The sequence below is a fragment of the Urocampus carinirostris genome, chromosome 14 (assembly GCF_059441175.1).
Source record: "Urocampus carinirostris isolate Australia breed hairy pipefish chromosome 14, RoL_Ucar_1.0, whole genome shotgun sequence".
Lineage (NCBI taxonomy): Eukaryota > Metazoa > Chordata > Actinopteri > Syngnathiformes > Syngnathidae > Urocampus > Urocampus carinirostris.
In genome coordinates this window covers 20,544,706-20,560,998 of record NC_142362.1, presented here as the reverse complement: position 1 = coordinate 20,560,998, position 16,293 = coordinate 20,544,706, and the positions used below count along the sequence as shown (strand labels likewise).

Sequence of the window (16,293 nt, the reverse complement as noted above, 5' to 3'; positions counted from 1 at the left end):
GGACGTCAAGTTCATTCATAAATGACGTGTCTGTCAAATACTTAGTTCTATAATACAAATAGAGGAAATTCTAAGTAATTGATTCTGAAAAGAGCTAAATGCTAAAAAGTTCTCTAAGTTCCACAAATGAAAAGTGAAGTGCAGGATCAGAAAGGGGTCAAAAGCGAGCAACAGAGGACCGATATATTTCTAAATGAAATGTACATTTAGTAGATAGCTTGAATACGACATGAATTCGTTTGAAAAGGGGGGTGGTAAAAATAAATTGACGTATACCGGGGGATACAAACCTATGCTAAACCTTGGTACCGGAAAAAAGCATTAAAATAACAAAATAGTGTGTAATACTGCACATGCAGACCTGTCAGCCAATGGCCCCCCTTATTAAGCGATTACAAACCTGACAAGCACAACACAGCACCTATTTACTCACAGAAATGCAGACTATATAACAAGAAATAATAATGGTAAATGGTCTGCTTTTATATAGCGCTTTTCAAGTCAATGAAGACCCCCCAAAGTACTTTACAATGTGCTTCACACTTACCCATTCACACATACACTCACAGGAAGTCAGCCATGCAAGGTGCCTACCTGCTTATTGGGGGCATTTGGGATTCACTGTCTTGCCCAAGGACACTTCAACATATAAGCCGGGAATCGAACCTGCAACCTTTTGATCCCAAGATGAGCGCTCTACCTCCCAAACTAATACAAGCTCTTTGTTTCTGTGTTTCTAAATGACGCGTGGCTTCCTCCTTCCACCTCCCTCACGTCAGATGTCATTTACGCTTCTTCCCAATAACTTGTGTAAAACAAATTCATTTTATTTACCTAACAAGGAACACAAACAACTATTTCACCATCTTTCTTAGTTACTTCCCCAGTTGCAGAAAATGTAGTGTTGCTCTTTTTACATAACACAATATTTTCTTGAAAATCGTAAAACTGTTAAACAGCATACACAATTTAACATGATCAAAAACCCTTGAAAATACAGAAAAATCCTATTGGTTGAGAGGTATGTATATGTGTAATATATGTGTATATGATTTAATAACATCAATAAATATACAAGTTAAATAAAAACGAAATTTTATTTACCTTTGATATGATGTAACTTGAGCTGGTCCAGTTGAGTAGCGGGCATTTGCAATAGCTTAGTTATTTCTCCACTTGCAGGGAGTTTAGTGTTGCTTATTATACATAGCAGAATATTTTACAAAAATTGTCATACGGCGTACACAATTTCAAATAATAAAAAACATAAAATATAGGGAAAACTTATAAAGTATTATATACGTGTATTTTGATTAAATTTCATTATGAATACATATACAAGTAATGAAAATAAAAAATTATTTACCTTGACTTGAGCTGGTTCATTGGAGTAGCAGGTGGATGCGGCATGGAGGGGAGTACATGTCAGATTCAAATCAAAACCGATTAAAAAACTTTCACTTTAGAAGCCTTGTTGCTTGAGTTTTCACCTAATTGATAATGACAGTTCTTATTCCCCGATTGGTTTCGGCCATATTCCAAGGATAGCGATTTTCGTAATTCCTGAAAATCGCCAGCTTCGTTCCCATGGTTATGTTTTTGCTTCTCCCTCTTGCATCATAGAACGCATTGGGACTACTGCATCATTGCCTCCCTTTTTTAATCTTGATTTTTATTTACTGGTTTTAGTAGGGTATGTAACCTTTGAGGTTACCAAAAATTAAACATATATGTGTAATTATATACATATGTATGTTGGAAAAAATGACTCCTGTTTCAATAATTTGATTGATAAAAGGAGAAATGTTTTATTTGTCCTAAAATAAAAGATCATCCATCTGCAGGTTTGCTAAATTGGGCAACACTGCCCCTTGCTGCCACAGTCAGAAATCGCCGGGAAAGAAAATCAAGTGCTATATTTTTGAAAACGTAAAGGCAAAAAATACTCATAGTAAAATGTAAAATTGTTGATTAGTTATTTTGTTCGCCCCCCCAATAAATCATTGTAAATATGGTTTGTTAAAACAAAGTGTTCATTTTTCAGACAATGAATTAAATGTGTTTATATAAACAAATAATACAGAAGGATAGGAGAAGTTAAATAAAGCACAAATGTGGCTGACGATCTTCAGACTGAGGCGTGAAGAAGTTTGGACAAGTTTTTTCTTTTTATCCGGGCCATTTTCATCACGCCGTCTGTAAAAAAATAAACATAAATAAAAATGAAGTGGTTAAACATCGTTTCTTTCGGCAAATATTTTTAAACTTTTCATATTTAAAAGAATTATAAATAAAAAGAACATTTTGCAAACATATGTGCTCTCTAAATATATATATATAAATATATGGCACTTTCATATGCGGTCCTAAATACAATACATATCTGATCTTTTGGAATGCGACTTTTGTGTGAACAGTAGAGATGCCATCAGGCGACCTGCACGTCATCGGTGGGCAGTAAACTTCACTGTTCTGCCTTCAATTAGGCGAGATGAAGCGGAGAAACAAACAACCACGGCGGAACAAAACGCGTATAATTAAATCATACATTCATGGTAGATGAAAACTGGTTTATTTTGTAACTCAAGGAACAGTCATCATCGCATTATGGATTCAAATGTCGCTCGAGTTCATTCTTAAAGTGATAATATCCTATATTGCAGGGTTGTCGAGAAAATCTCCTCGGGGTCGGACTACAGTAGTAAGTTTAAGAGTAAGACAAAAAGAAAGAGATAAAAAGAGAGACAACAAGGGAGCCCGAGTAAGAATGGTGAAGAGAGCGAGAGAGAGACAGAAACATGGACAAAGAGTGAAAGAAATAGCGAGGGAGAGAGAGAGAATAAAAGAGAGAGAAAGAGAGCAAGAGAGAGGGAGAACAAAAGAGAGAGAAAGTGAAGGAAAAAAGGAGAAAGAAACATATAGAAAAAGAAAGACGACAAAATAAGGGATAAAGAAATATCAGAGAAAGAAAAAAGTAAGAATCAGAAAGAGAGACAGAGATAAAGAGAAAGAAAGGGAGTGGGGAATAGAGAAAGAAAGAAAGAGGGAGTTAGAGATAGAAAAATAGAGAAAAAGAAAGGGAGCAAGAAAGAAAAAAAGAGATGAAGAGAAAGAGAGATAAAATAGAGAGAAAGGGAGAGTAAATGAAAAAGAGAAAAAAACTTGACTCCAGTTGGTTTGTGAGTGGTGCCTGGCTTGGGTGACCGACAGTATTTGAAAATTGCACATAATTTTTCTCTGTGTCGTCTTGTGTGCCGGATTGAAATCCTTGGCGGGCCTGATCCAGCCTGCGGTCCGCTGGCCTGACACCTGTCCTCTAGTGGTGGTTAACAATATTTACATTCAAATCACACCCAAAAGACAGCGTTCAATTGTGGAAAGCCAGGTTTTGGATTTATGACATTTTTGGGGGTGCAACGCTCCGACGTTAAACATCCATGAGTACTTCTGCAAATATGAGCGCATTGTGTGTGACGTAACATGTCCTCTCCTGTGCACGTGTGACAGTTGTTGTTGTTGTTGAGTCACTTAAGGCGCCTAAGGTAATCCTTAGTAGCGCTAGACTCGCTCGTGGGAGGCTCCATAGATCTCCGAAGGAGAGGGGGCTGCGACTGTCCTGTGCCGCCAGGCCTGACGGGGTGTGACCCAAGCAAACCAAGCATACGAAGCCTCCGAAGTCCTTAGTACGTTCAGTCAGGCCGGTGCATGATTTATGGAAGCCCGGTGGGCAGGCAGTACAGGTGATTGGGGTGTGGTCGCAGCGAATGGTTCGAAAGCACCACTGGCATTTGGACTGGGGGCCAGGGTTGCTCTCGAAGTCGCCCGCCCTAAGAAGAACAGAGAGAGGAGAGTAGAAGAGAGAAAGAGAGGGACGGATAGAAAGAGAGAAAGACAGACAGGGTAAAATGCAAAAAGGGGGAAAAGAGAGTGGTGGGTAGAGAGTAGGAAAGAGAGGGATAGAGAAAATGAGAGACAAGAGTGTAAAGGGGGAAGAGAGAAAAGGAGAGACAAAGAAGGAGAGAGGACCAAGAAAGATAGAGTGGATCGAGTTGGATTCGTAAGGCTCCCCCGGGAGAGAGCCCTTCGCAAGACACCACGGGAAGGTTCCTAGTCTTTGTCCTGCTGTGACAGTTGTGGCGTTTACAAGTGGCATACCAGTCACATTTAGTCATAAATTAGACCGCTTTGACAAAAACATCGGATTTCACCCAAAAATCAGAACTGAGCATTAAGCTCTGCAGTGTGGACCAAGTCAGATCAGAAGGCTTCTCTTACTGCTGGTAACCATGGAAACCTGTTTCATGCAAAGGGAGCAAGCCCCTACTCAAACAACCGGTCTGGAGAGGAATAGTTACCGCCAGGCTGTACTCGCTCAATTCACACCAGAGGAAGTGGTACCCCATACGAACATGGCGATCAGGGGTATGTGAACTGTGAGCGCGAGTTTGATTCTGGTATGCTATCAACAGTGCTTTTGTTTATCATTTCTTTTCGAGTGTGAAATGAGTACACAGCAATCCATCCATCCATTATCAGGACCATTTATCCTCAGTAGGGTCGCGGGGGTGCTGGAGCCCATCCCAGCAATCATCGGGCAGTGGGCAGGGGACACCCTGAACTGGTTGCCAGCAAGTCGCAGGGCACACAGAGACAGACAACTCACTCGCTCATTCACACTTAGGGACAATGTGGACCGGCGTTGTGCAGAAAATTGTCCCCCTCTGCATGAAATGTGAAGGCAAAACGACTCCAAATCTAGTTTTGGGGGTATGGAACAGTAAAGCATGGAACATTTGTCGCTTGTATACCTTGTAGAAATCATTTTTGAGCATGTTGAAAATTTTGACTTTGGCAAAATGACATTGCCCTGCATGAAAGGACTAAAAGGACTAAACCTTGACTTACCAATTGATTGTCATGTAAATGAGCTGATTTTACTGCAACTAACTAATGAATCAAAATAATAATCTTCCGAATTTCGCATCTATGGAAAACTGTTATGTCCTGTAACATAAAGCGTATTACAGACGCTCCCCTACTTACGACCATTCGACTTACAGAAAACGGTAGATACGAACATTTTTTTCGGGATGTCGAAAAATATCCGGTCATTGCTGTAAGTTAGAGTTTGTATTGTGTGTACATTTTTCCGAGGAGAGGACAGTACTGTATTACTTCTTTCCGCCACTACCGGCGTGTGGCGCTGTGAGAGCTCACCCAGCATCCACCCCGAAGAAGAAATCCGGCTACCTCTTCCTAGGTCGTGTGTAAACATTCTATACTGTATATACCATGTCTATACTATCTCTAGCGCGCTAAGAACTTTGACATTTTTATTGTTTAATATTTTTGTGATTCCATTCAATACGATTGGTGTAAAGTGTAAAGAACAGGCGAGCCGTTTCTTTTGATACGAAAACGGAACAAGAAAGCTTGATGCGGTTGAGAAAACGTCGCCTATCTCTTGAACCCTATCTTCCAAAAGTAAGTTAAACTCAACTTCATTTATCTTTATGGAGCATATTATTTTAAGTATAAAACAATACAGGTTACTTATATCAACCTTATTATACAAAATATAGCACTGAAGCAACTTACGAACAAATTCAACTTACGAATGATCGTCAGGATCCTATTTCGTTCGTAACTAGGGGAGCGTTTGTACTTTTAATACAACTATCAAATTATCAAAGTTGAAAACGGAAGAAAAAGGTGTCCTTTCGCCAAAGTCAATGTTTTCAACTAGCCCAGAAGGGATTTATATACAAGGTGCTTTACTGTTCTATTATAGTCCCTAAAATATGAGATACAAAGTTGTTTTAGTAGAATTTGTGCGAGGGGGGACGTTTCATGCCGGCGGGACAATTTTCAGCAAACACCGGACAATCGCCCCAACATGCATGTTTTTGGAAAGTGGGAGGAAACCTGAGTGCGTGGAGGAAACCCACGCAACCACAGGGAGAACATGAAAACTCCGCACAGGAAGGCTGGTCGCTAGATTTTGAACCCATGACCTCAGAACTGTGCCACGGACGCGCTAACCACTCACCCGCCTGAGTTCACAACAAAATAACATTAAAAAGGGGAAAAGGATGGGACAAGAAAAAACCTTTATTGGTGCGAAGGCACTTCCTGACGCAATGTCGTCGGTTTCGGAAATTGTTTTGATTTCCTTGGCATCCGCTGTAGAGGAAGGCGTGGCACTTCCCGCTTCGGGCGTCGTAAGCAAAACGCCGAACGTTCCCGTCGCACGTGCCGTGTTCCGCCGGACTCAAACACAGATCCGGCACCTGCGGCTCTAAAACAACAACAAGAAAAAACCTAGTCATTTAGTTTTCTTTTCCTTTTTAAAACTAGCAAAATTTCCGAGTTACACTTCTCGGCCTCCCTGGTAAGATCTACTTGGGGGCACTGGAGAGCAGAGGTGAGTAGAGTAGCCAAAACCTTTACTCAAGTAATAGTGCCATTACGTCAAGGTAATATGACGAGAAATACAATTTAGTCATTTAAATAATTACTTGAGTAAAAGTTAAAAAGTATGTGGTTAAAAACATCTACTCAAGTACTGAGTAGCTCTAGCAACGTCTTATTTATTGTTTTGTTTCAAACAACCACTCCATCAGATCATGAAATCCTCAATGTCCATCCAATAGACTATAAACTATAAGTGTGTGTGATTGTCAGTCTGTGTATTCCGACAGTTTGTTTGGGTGTCATCATCCTTCCGATCTCCTCTTTCTTCCACTCAGTCGCTTTACTTCCACATCCTCTCACATTTAGTGACCTTATAACTAGGGTTTGCAAGACCTTCCGGTCTCCGGCCTCCCTATCTCGTCACCCCTTTTGAGGGATATGACCAGGGTAGACAGATTGTTTGGGTGAACCCTCTGTGGATTAAAACAATATATATATTGTATTTGAGACTACAGCTATACACACTGCACATACTGTTCACGGGTAACGGATCCCTTAAACACCAGGGCGTGTGACAATAGTGTTACTAGATCCTAAATCACTGGGGAAAAGTATTTTGTGTCGAAATTTGGAGTATCACATAGTACAATAAGTATTGCATTCTTGTCTTTCATTATTTAGTTGAAATACAAACTTTGTGGCGACGACGTTATGTCTGTTTGCTTTTGTGACATATCAAAGTCTATTTATTTCGTATATTTTTGTATTTTGTATTTCATATTTGTATTTGAATTCAAATTATTTATATATTTAAATAAAAACACAACTAGATGGATGAATACATAAATAAAACAAGCCGAGGAACAGTGGACCAGCTCTACACACTCTGCAGGGTCCTCAAGGGTTCATGGGAGTTTGCCCATCTGGTCTACATGTGTTTTGTGGACTTGGGGAAGGCATTCAACTGTGTTCCCCCGGGAGCCCTGTGGAGAATACTTTTGGAGTTTGGGGTACTGGACAGACTGATACGGGCTGTACAGTCACTGTAGGACTGATACTGAGTTTGCTCTGCATTTCCAACCATAAGTCTGAATTGTTTTCAGTGTGAGTTGGACTCTGCCAAGCCTGCCCTTTGTCACAGATGCTCTTCATAACTTTTATGAACAATATCTCTAGGCACAGCCTTGGCATTGAAGTTGTTGGGTTTGAGGGCCTCGGCATTGCATCTCTGCTTTTTACAGAAGATGTTGTGCTGTTGGTTTCTCAAGCCATGATCTTCAGCTCTTATTGGAGAGGTTTGCAGCTTAATGTGATGAGCCAGAGATGAAGATCGGCACCAAGTACTGAGTATCGGTAACCATGGTTCTCGATTTACGGGTTGATCTACGTTCCTACCCTCACCTGTAGTCATAAACTGTGGGTTATGATCGAAAGAACAATATACATGCGGCTGAAATGAGTTTCCTTCACCAGGTGGTTTGGATCTCCCTTAGAGATAGGCTCAGTGATCCAGGAGGGACTCGATGCTACGCCTCCCTCTGAAGTGGTCCCGGGTGTGTTCCACTGGCAGGATGCGCCAGAGACAATCCAGCACATGCTAGAGAGACTTCATCTCCAGGCTGTGTGGGAGGGCTGAATTAATTAATAAAATTAATAAACTATTAGTGGGAGGTGGCTAGTCTTTTCTGACTCTTTCTGGGAGATTGATACAGAGGAGGGGATTCCCAGCCCCTTCGCTCAACCCAACTGATGTGTTGGGAGTCCTTAGGTGAAAACCCCCAATTCCAACCCCTAATGCCGAGCACCAAGCAGGGAGTCAATGAGTACCAATGTTGTAAGTCTTAAGTATGAACCGGGCCAAGGCTTGAACCGGAAACGTCCCAGTCTCGAGGCGGGCGCCCAACCTCCAAGGCCACCGAGCTAGTAATACTATAGCACCTCGGAACCATCTTGGCTCACCCTTGCTTCTATGCCCCTACTCAGTCCCCCCAAGGGGGAATGGGCCTTCAGATAGTTGGTGGTCTCTTTTTTTGTGTGTGTGACGTCATCGTGGTGCCGACGTCTAGTGGGCGGGGCTTATTCCCCATTAAGAATGAATGGGAAAGTGGGGCCGAGTGCCGAGGTGGCTGGATCATAATAAGGGGAGGAAAATGGATGGATGAACTAGAGTAATTTCACCTACAGAACACACGGGGGCGCTCACTCACCATTCTGTCGTCCTAATTGGTCACAATTTGGAAGAACGTTATATCACACCATCTTTAAACCAATAGTGATACTGACCAAACAATAACGGTAAATTTAGAATTAATTCAAATTTTGAACCAAGAAGTAATTAATTAAGTAGTACTTAACGGGAAAAGGGGAAAAAAAACCCGAATACAGAATATGGAATTATGTAGAAGTTATTAACTAGCAATTAAATGATAACTTGGAACTATTAATTAGTAATTTAATACATTCGGAAAATAGAAAAATGTAAAATAGCAGAATATATAATTATTTAGTCATTATTGAAAAAGTAAAAAAAGTGGAAGCAGTATACAATTATTTAGTAGTTGTTATTGAGTCGTAAATAATTATTTAAAAAGTTAACTTTGAAAGAAGAAAATAAGCAGGAAATGGAAAAACAGAATAAAGAATTATTTGGTGATTATTAAATAGCTACTAATATTATAAGAAGTACCTTAAAAAGGGGGAAAAAGGGAATAATGTAGAATTAGTACATAGTGATTAATTAATGAAACAGTTAAGTTGGAAATTATTTAAAAAATGGGAAAAGAATGAAAACACACAAAAAACACAGGATGTAGATTTATTTATTAGTTATCAATTAAGTTGTGAATAATTATGTATTAGTTCAGGAATAAAAGGAAAACAGAACACAAAATTTAGAATCAATAGGAAGTAATCAATTGTTTTATTAATTATTTCATTTGTTGCTATCATGCACTTTCTGGACAATTTTTGTACACATTACCTATGTTTATTTCTTTTTATTTTCATTCTTTTTAATTTATTGATGTTCACTATGTTTTGTGTATTGTTACCAAATGCTAAATCTATTGCACCGAGGTCATCCTGGAAAAGGGGGATTACCTCTTCAAGGTTTCTTTCCTCGTGCTGAGGTTTTGAGTTTTTCCTTGCCCGCATGTTGGTTTAAGATCAGGGGATGGTGTAATTGTAATCCTGTGCAGTCCTTTGAACATTTTAAGGGCTATGAAATTAATGTGACTTGAAATGAACACTATTCTAAAATTATTTAGTAGTTAACTAGTATTTGATTACCGTAATTAAGTAAAAATTAAAAAGTATTGTCACGGAAAAAGAAAAAAGGCAAAGTATGTAGAATTAATGATTAGGTATTAATAAAGAAGTAAATATTTAAATCGTAATTCAGGAATTAAAGGTGGAAGGGGTTAAAACAAGCTTGGTACTTCTTCCTACTACCTTTTTTTTCTTTTTCGACCCGTTATGTAATACTTTTTTCTTTTCATAGTTTTGAAAATAATTCCAATTAATTATTTTAAATGTGTTTGTACAGCTCTTTTTATCCATTCATAAATTCCTAAAAATATTTCCCAAATTGGCCAACCGGAGTTTAAACGCACTTTGTCAATTCGTGACGTCATAGCATTATTTGCAGTCCTGTTGTTGCGGGTCTTTTTCAGGCCACAAGAGGTCAGTGTTTTACCTCAGTTGGAAAAAGGCTTCCAGCATACTAAAGGGGATTGTTAAACTCAGATGAATTTTTTTGCTACTTTATTTGGGGAATTTGGGGATTTTTCTCACCTGGAGCGGCAGTTGGTTCAACTTCCACATTTTGCGCAGGGGCAGTCCGACTTTCCTGACTTTGTGGGCTTTCTGCACAAAGTCAGACAAAAGACAAGTCGGGACAAGAAGAGCCAGGACAAAAGGAGGTGGCTTTGGCAACGTTGCTACAAACAAACTTTAGCCAAGGGGAAAACAAAAATGAATTAGGGCATGTCTGTTAAAATTCAGCACATTTCAAAAAGCTACTCCTTTCCTTATTTGAGGTGAAAATGTATTGGAAATAATTCCAATGCTAAATTATGAATGTATGAATGTCCCTCATTTGAATTTTTTTTTTTAAACTTCATTTCAAAAGTATTTAAATATTATTTGAGCATCATAACTTTCAAAGAAAATAATAAATATATAGTGTTTTACTTTGATAATAAAATAATTGTATTATTATTTTTATATCAAATTACTTATTATTTTTGTATTATTGTTGGTGCTACAATTACAAAAAATATAATGTTTTTAAAATATTGATTTCAATACAAGCAAGGCATTATATTTTTGTTTAATTTAAAACATCTTGTATTTTCATGTATATTTTGGGGGGTTAATCATGTTATAATACAATTAAAATATTTCAAATTTTTTAACTAATATAATGAGTGTTATTTTAAAATTGTGTATGTATTATAAAATAATCTAACTATTTTTAGCAATTAGGAAATGTATATTGAAAATGTGAAAATGTTATCGTTATTATTATTTATTATATAATCAAAGTATTATGTTTATGTATTTATTTTGAAATAATATTTATAATATAAACACGTATGATCATGTTCTTGGTTTTGAAATGTATTTATCATTGTATAATCAAATCATTATTATCATTTAAATTAGTACAACAATCATTTAATTTTTTATTTTGAAAAAAATAAGGCGGGTTTTTTGTTTTCTTTATTTTGAAACATATTTGTTGAAGTGTAATCAAACTGTTATTTAATTCATTTTATTTTGAAAAAAAAAAAAACAAAACAATATAAATAATCTCATCTCATCTCATCTCATCAGCCGTACCGCTTATCCTCATCAGGGTCGCGGGGGGGCTGGAGCCCATCCCAGCCATCTCCGGGCAGTGGGCAGGGGACACCCTGAACTGGTTGCCAGCCAATCGCAGGGAATATAAATAATGGGTTATTTTATATTTTTATTGAAAAAAAAATATATTTATCACAGTCCTTAACCACTAGGGTCATAGGAGCATTTCCTATGGTGTGCCTTAGGCAAGTCCAGCCTGGCGGCCCATCTTTCTCCTGTGTAACATATGTTTCCACCCAGTCTTGAAACGGGACCTTTCCCGTTATAGATGAATGTGCTAACCACTGCAATATGGAAACCTTTGCCACAATGTACAGCAAAGTATTAGGATTCGTTTTATCATGTGACACATGATGTCAAAAACTGTCAAAGTGTAATTTGACACCAGGTAGAGTCAATATGGAGGGGAGGAGGTTGGGGGGACCTACCTCCCTTCAGACATCTTGCCCGGCACTCTGCTTCGTTCCTAAAATTGTTAGCGTTGCCAAAGCAGCCGCCGTAGAAGAAGCGCTTGCAGTGCCCGTCCACGTCATCGAAGAAAAAACGCGTTATCAGGCCCCGGCATGGACCCTCCGCCTGGGGGAGGTGGCAAGGGTCTTTGTCGTCTGAAAAACGAGACGCAAAATTGATGAATACGAGTTGTGATGCACTCTCATAGTCGACAGTTTGCGTCATGGACTCTGCCCCTGGGGCAGGCAGCACGGGTCTTTATGATCTGAAAAACGGGACGCAAATAAGATTAATACGAGTTGTAAGGTACTCCACTTGTCACCAGGTGGCGACACAGAGCCCCCGCCTGGGGGATGTGGCACGGGTCGTAGTAGTCTGAAGACAGAGATGCAAAATAGATGAATGCGTACTCTGGCATCAGCAGGGTGCACCACAAACCCTGAGGCAGGTAACACAGGTCTTTGTTGTCATATCGATGAAACTAAAAACCATATGACGACACAATTGAGACTCAAAACAGATGAATTAGAGTTGTGGCGTACTCTAGCCCCACCAGTTGGTGACACAGACCCTTGACCTGGGAAGAGAGGGCCCGGTCTTTGCTGTCTGAAAAACGACAAAACGAGATGTAAGTAATTGCAAAAGTTGTGACATACTAAAGTGCCACCAGGTAGCAAGATGGAACCTTCACCTGCAAAAGGTGGCACAGGCCCTTGTCATCTGAAAAAACACAGATAGGACGCAAAATACTTGAGTATGAGTTGTGGCTCAGGTCTTTTTTGTCAAAGAAAATAAAACGACACAGAGGAGTTATAACGTACTGTAGCCCCACCAGGAGGCAGCATGCAATCTCCGTAGGGCAGAATACGAGTTATGGTGTGCTCTTGTTCCACCAGGTTGGAACGCAGACATTCTGCCTGAGGAAGGTGGCACAAATTCTGGTTGTTCGACTAATACCACAAACGAGATGCATACAAGTTATGATGTACTGTTGCACCACCAGGGGGATACAAAGAAACTGCATCTGGGACAGGTGACACAGGTTTTGTCATCTAATGATTGACAAGAACGCTATGATTAAGAGTTGCTCCAGTGCCTCCGGGTGGTGATGCAGACCCCCTCCCTGGGGAAGATGGCACGGTTTTTGTTATCTGACTGATGGCACAAGGACGTAAGCACTAGGTGTGACGTACTGTAGCTCCACCAGGCGACGACACAGACTATGCACCTGGGTCATATGACACAGGTTTTTCCGTTTGGCAATAGGCATGAACACTACGAATACAGGTTGTGATGTACTCCAGTGCCACCAAGTAGCAACACGGACCCTCCACTAAGGCCAGTTGACACGGGTCTTTGTCGTCCGACCAATGACATAAACGGGATGAATACAACTCGTGACATACTATAGCACCACCGGGTAGCGACATGAACCCTGCATCTAGGTCAGGTTGCACGGGTTTTTGTTGTCTGATGATTTACACTAGCGCTCCAAATAAGGGTTGTGATGTACTTGTTTGCCACCAGGTGGCGACGTAGACTCTCTGCTTGGGGAACATAGCACTGTTTTTTGTCATCTGACCAACGGCACAAACTAAATATGTACTAGTTGTAACGTACTGTAGCACCACCAGGTGGCAACACTGAATCTGCACCTGTGGCACGTGACACAGGTTTTGCCGTCTGTAGATTGACTTTAACGCTATGAATACCAGTTTGATATATTCTAGCGCCAACAGGTGGTGACACAGACTCTTCGCCTGTGTTAGATGACACGATCTTTGACGTCTGACATATGACACAAACAAGGTAAAAGCCATTGCAAAAAAGATGATTAGGAGTTGTGATTTGTGAGCAGTTTTCACTGACCTGAGACTACGCAAGTTTCTTCGCACTCGTCCAAGGTCTGGAAGTTGTTTGCGTTGCCCCCGCAGCCACCATATTGGAAGCGCCGGCAACGTCCTGTGTCCACGTCGAAGAAGAAGCGGTCCCTCAAGAACCGACAGGGCCCCGGGTCCTCCTTGAAGGCACAGAGCTCATTGAAGATGAAAAGCTCCGTTGGAGCCCCTGGTTCTGAAAATAAATTATCCAGAAAAAAACAAGTAGTTAGAATTGGTAGAAATGGTTTGGTAGTTTTGTATATTTACACATTTTTTAGCACCAAAAATGTTTATTTAACTGCTGCGTTATTGTGAAAGACTTTAACATGCTGTCATGGCCAGCATGGTTGCCGTGGTGACCGGCTGGCCACGCCCCCTGGGCACCAGCTGAAGCAGATCAGCCAATTGCGTGTGTGCTACTTAAGGCTGGGTTGTGGGTTTTGCGGGTGCTGGCTCATTACACATTTTCCGTTCTGTTATGCCCTGTCCTGTTTAGTTTGAGTCGGAGGAAACCTGTACTTGCCCATTCTGAGTGTAAGAATGTTTTTGTTCTGTTTTGTCCCGGAGTTTTGGACGAATTTTATTTTGTTAAATAAAAGTTATGATTGTCAACACAATTGAGTTCTCCCTTCCTGCCTCCTGCCTCCGTTCTGGGCCGGTCCACCCTTGTGACACATGCGTATGTAACAGGACAGAAAATCTTAAACCCATAAATATGTAAATAACCCTTAGTCACAAATTCAACACATAACTACATATGTAACACTACGCTAGGTCCTTAACTTGGCCAATGTGCTCTGTGAAGTGTCCATTGGTAATGATGCTAGGTCCTTAGCTTGGCCTTGTTGTTTTTGGACTGTGGCTTTGATGCTATGTCAGTCCTTAACTTGGCCTTTGCCATGATCTTTGATTTTTGCAATCCGGAGATGGAATAAGAGCTTGCTATGTCCACTCCACGCATCGGCCCGGTATTGCAGTACCTCCGGGAACGGTGCATTCGCAATGATCGCAGCAAGGCTTTAGGGCAAGGACCTTAGCTTGGCCTTTTGGCTGAGAGTAAGTGTCCCGGCTCCTAGGCTTTGTAGCGTATTATGAACTGACCGATAACGGATAATGGATAATGAATAACGAAGATAGAACAATAACCCTTAAAAACCCCAAAACCCCCACGTATATATTGAAACAACCCATAATTAAACATATAACATTACATATATAATTTATACCCCAAAAACTACTAATATCACGAGGATAAGCGGCACAGAAAATGGATGGATACTTACATAATCAAAAACTACGTAGACAATCCATAACTAAATATATAACCTTTAACTACACGTATAACCCATAACTAGAGATATAAAACTACATCAATAATATATAAAGATGTATAAATCTATTACGTACATAACCCATAACCATATATGTAACCTATAACTTTGTATATAGCCCATAAATATATAACACTACGTATGTAACTTAGAACCCACAACTACATAAAACACTACATATATAATCCATAACAACATAGACAACCCATAGGTTTTTATATCATCCTAAACTCCATGTATTACCCAGAAATAAATATATGACACTATTTTTTCAATCTATAACTATGTATACAACCCTTACCTATGTATACAACTCTACATATATAATTTATGACTACTGTACACCCGTAACTATGTATATAACCCATAACCAGGGTTGGGTAGGGTTACTTTAACTGGATTACTTTCAATTACTTTTGGATTACTCCAATACCAAATATGCTAACAAAAGACAAAAGAAACTAAATATATATAACCCTGCCCATAACTATGTAAACAACCATGAAAGAAACCTATAACTACATATACAAGCTATAACTACATATAAACCCTTAACTACTAGATAGATAGATAGATACTTTATTCATCCCCGTAGGGAAATTAACACTTCCAGCAGTCTACCCCGTTGTTTATTAACAGATTAACATGATGCCCTAGTGGTGCTTGTAGCGGAGCGGATGACGTCACACGCTAGTCCAAAAGTTCGACGTCCCTGCGGCTGATGGAAATCTTTTCTTTGTGTCCAGGGATACACCACCTCGTGTTAGCAAGTCCGCCTCCTCTCCGATTCCCCCAGGCTTTCGTGTCTCTGTATAGCGGCGCTGAAGCCGGATTGCTCCGGGTAGCTCCGGGTGGCTACATGTTAGCGTCCGGAATGCTAAACGTGAGCCACGTTTACGCAAAACACAGCAACTGCGCTCTACCAGCACTCGTTGGTCTTATTTGGTAGTGAGTTCGCATTTACCATGATTACGGATGGTACCGAAGACTTATAACGCCGCTAGCCGCTTCGCTACCTCTGGCTCTTCTTCCACGATAGGCCCCTTCATCACGCCGGCATGAGAATTCTTCAGGGCAAGGAGTTGATTCCTTGAATAAACGCATTTTTTGCGCTAAAACCCATGTCCATAGGATAGAAGTAATCCATAGTGTACAGGTAGTTGTCAAGACGGGAAGAAAAACACCGAAGATAGAAGCAGACAATAAAACAAAGAATCACAAAAAGTGAGAGATAACAGGAGAGCTGCTGGAAAGGCAGCCGCTCGATGGCGGCGCAGCTTTACTGACTTAATAAACAATTACTTCTATAATCTACGACTAAATTAAAAACCCTTCAAGGATACACCTATATATAT

At 40.1% G+C, this 16,293-nt stretch overlaps 1 protein-coding gene and 1 pseudogene across 1 annotated transcript in view; one reads left to right on the top strand and one right to left on the bottom strand.

Annotated features, from left to right (window-relative positions):
* Positions 1 to 1,783: 1,783 nt before the first annotated feature.
* The window catches only part of tfpia (tissue factor pathway inhibitor a), a 28,948-nt gene continuing 14,438 nt past the window's right edge, over positions 1,784 to 16,293 (bottom strand). Inside the window, exons 2-6 of the mRNA XM_088352851.1 lie at positions 13,597 to 13,800; positions 11,706 to 11,882; positions 10,207 to 10,278; positions 6,110 to 6,298; positions 1,784 to 2,196 (exon numbers count right to left, since the gene is read on the bottom strand). Coding sequence (XP_088208977.1) covers positions 2,129 to 2,196; positions 6,110 to 6,298; positions 10,207 to 10,278; positions 11,706 to 11,882; positions 13,597 to 13,800 — 710 coding nt within the window. The 3' untranslated portion in view covers positions 1,784 to 2,128. The remainder of the gene's footprint in view (positions 2,197 to 6,109; positions 6,299 to 10,206; positions 10,279 to 11,705; positions 11,883 to 13,596; positions 13,801 to 16,293) is intronic.
* Positions 14,490 to 14,609, top strand: LOC148352928 (U2 spliceosomal RNA; annotated as a pseudogene).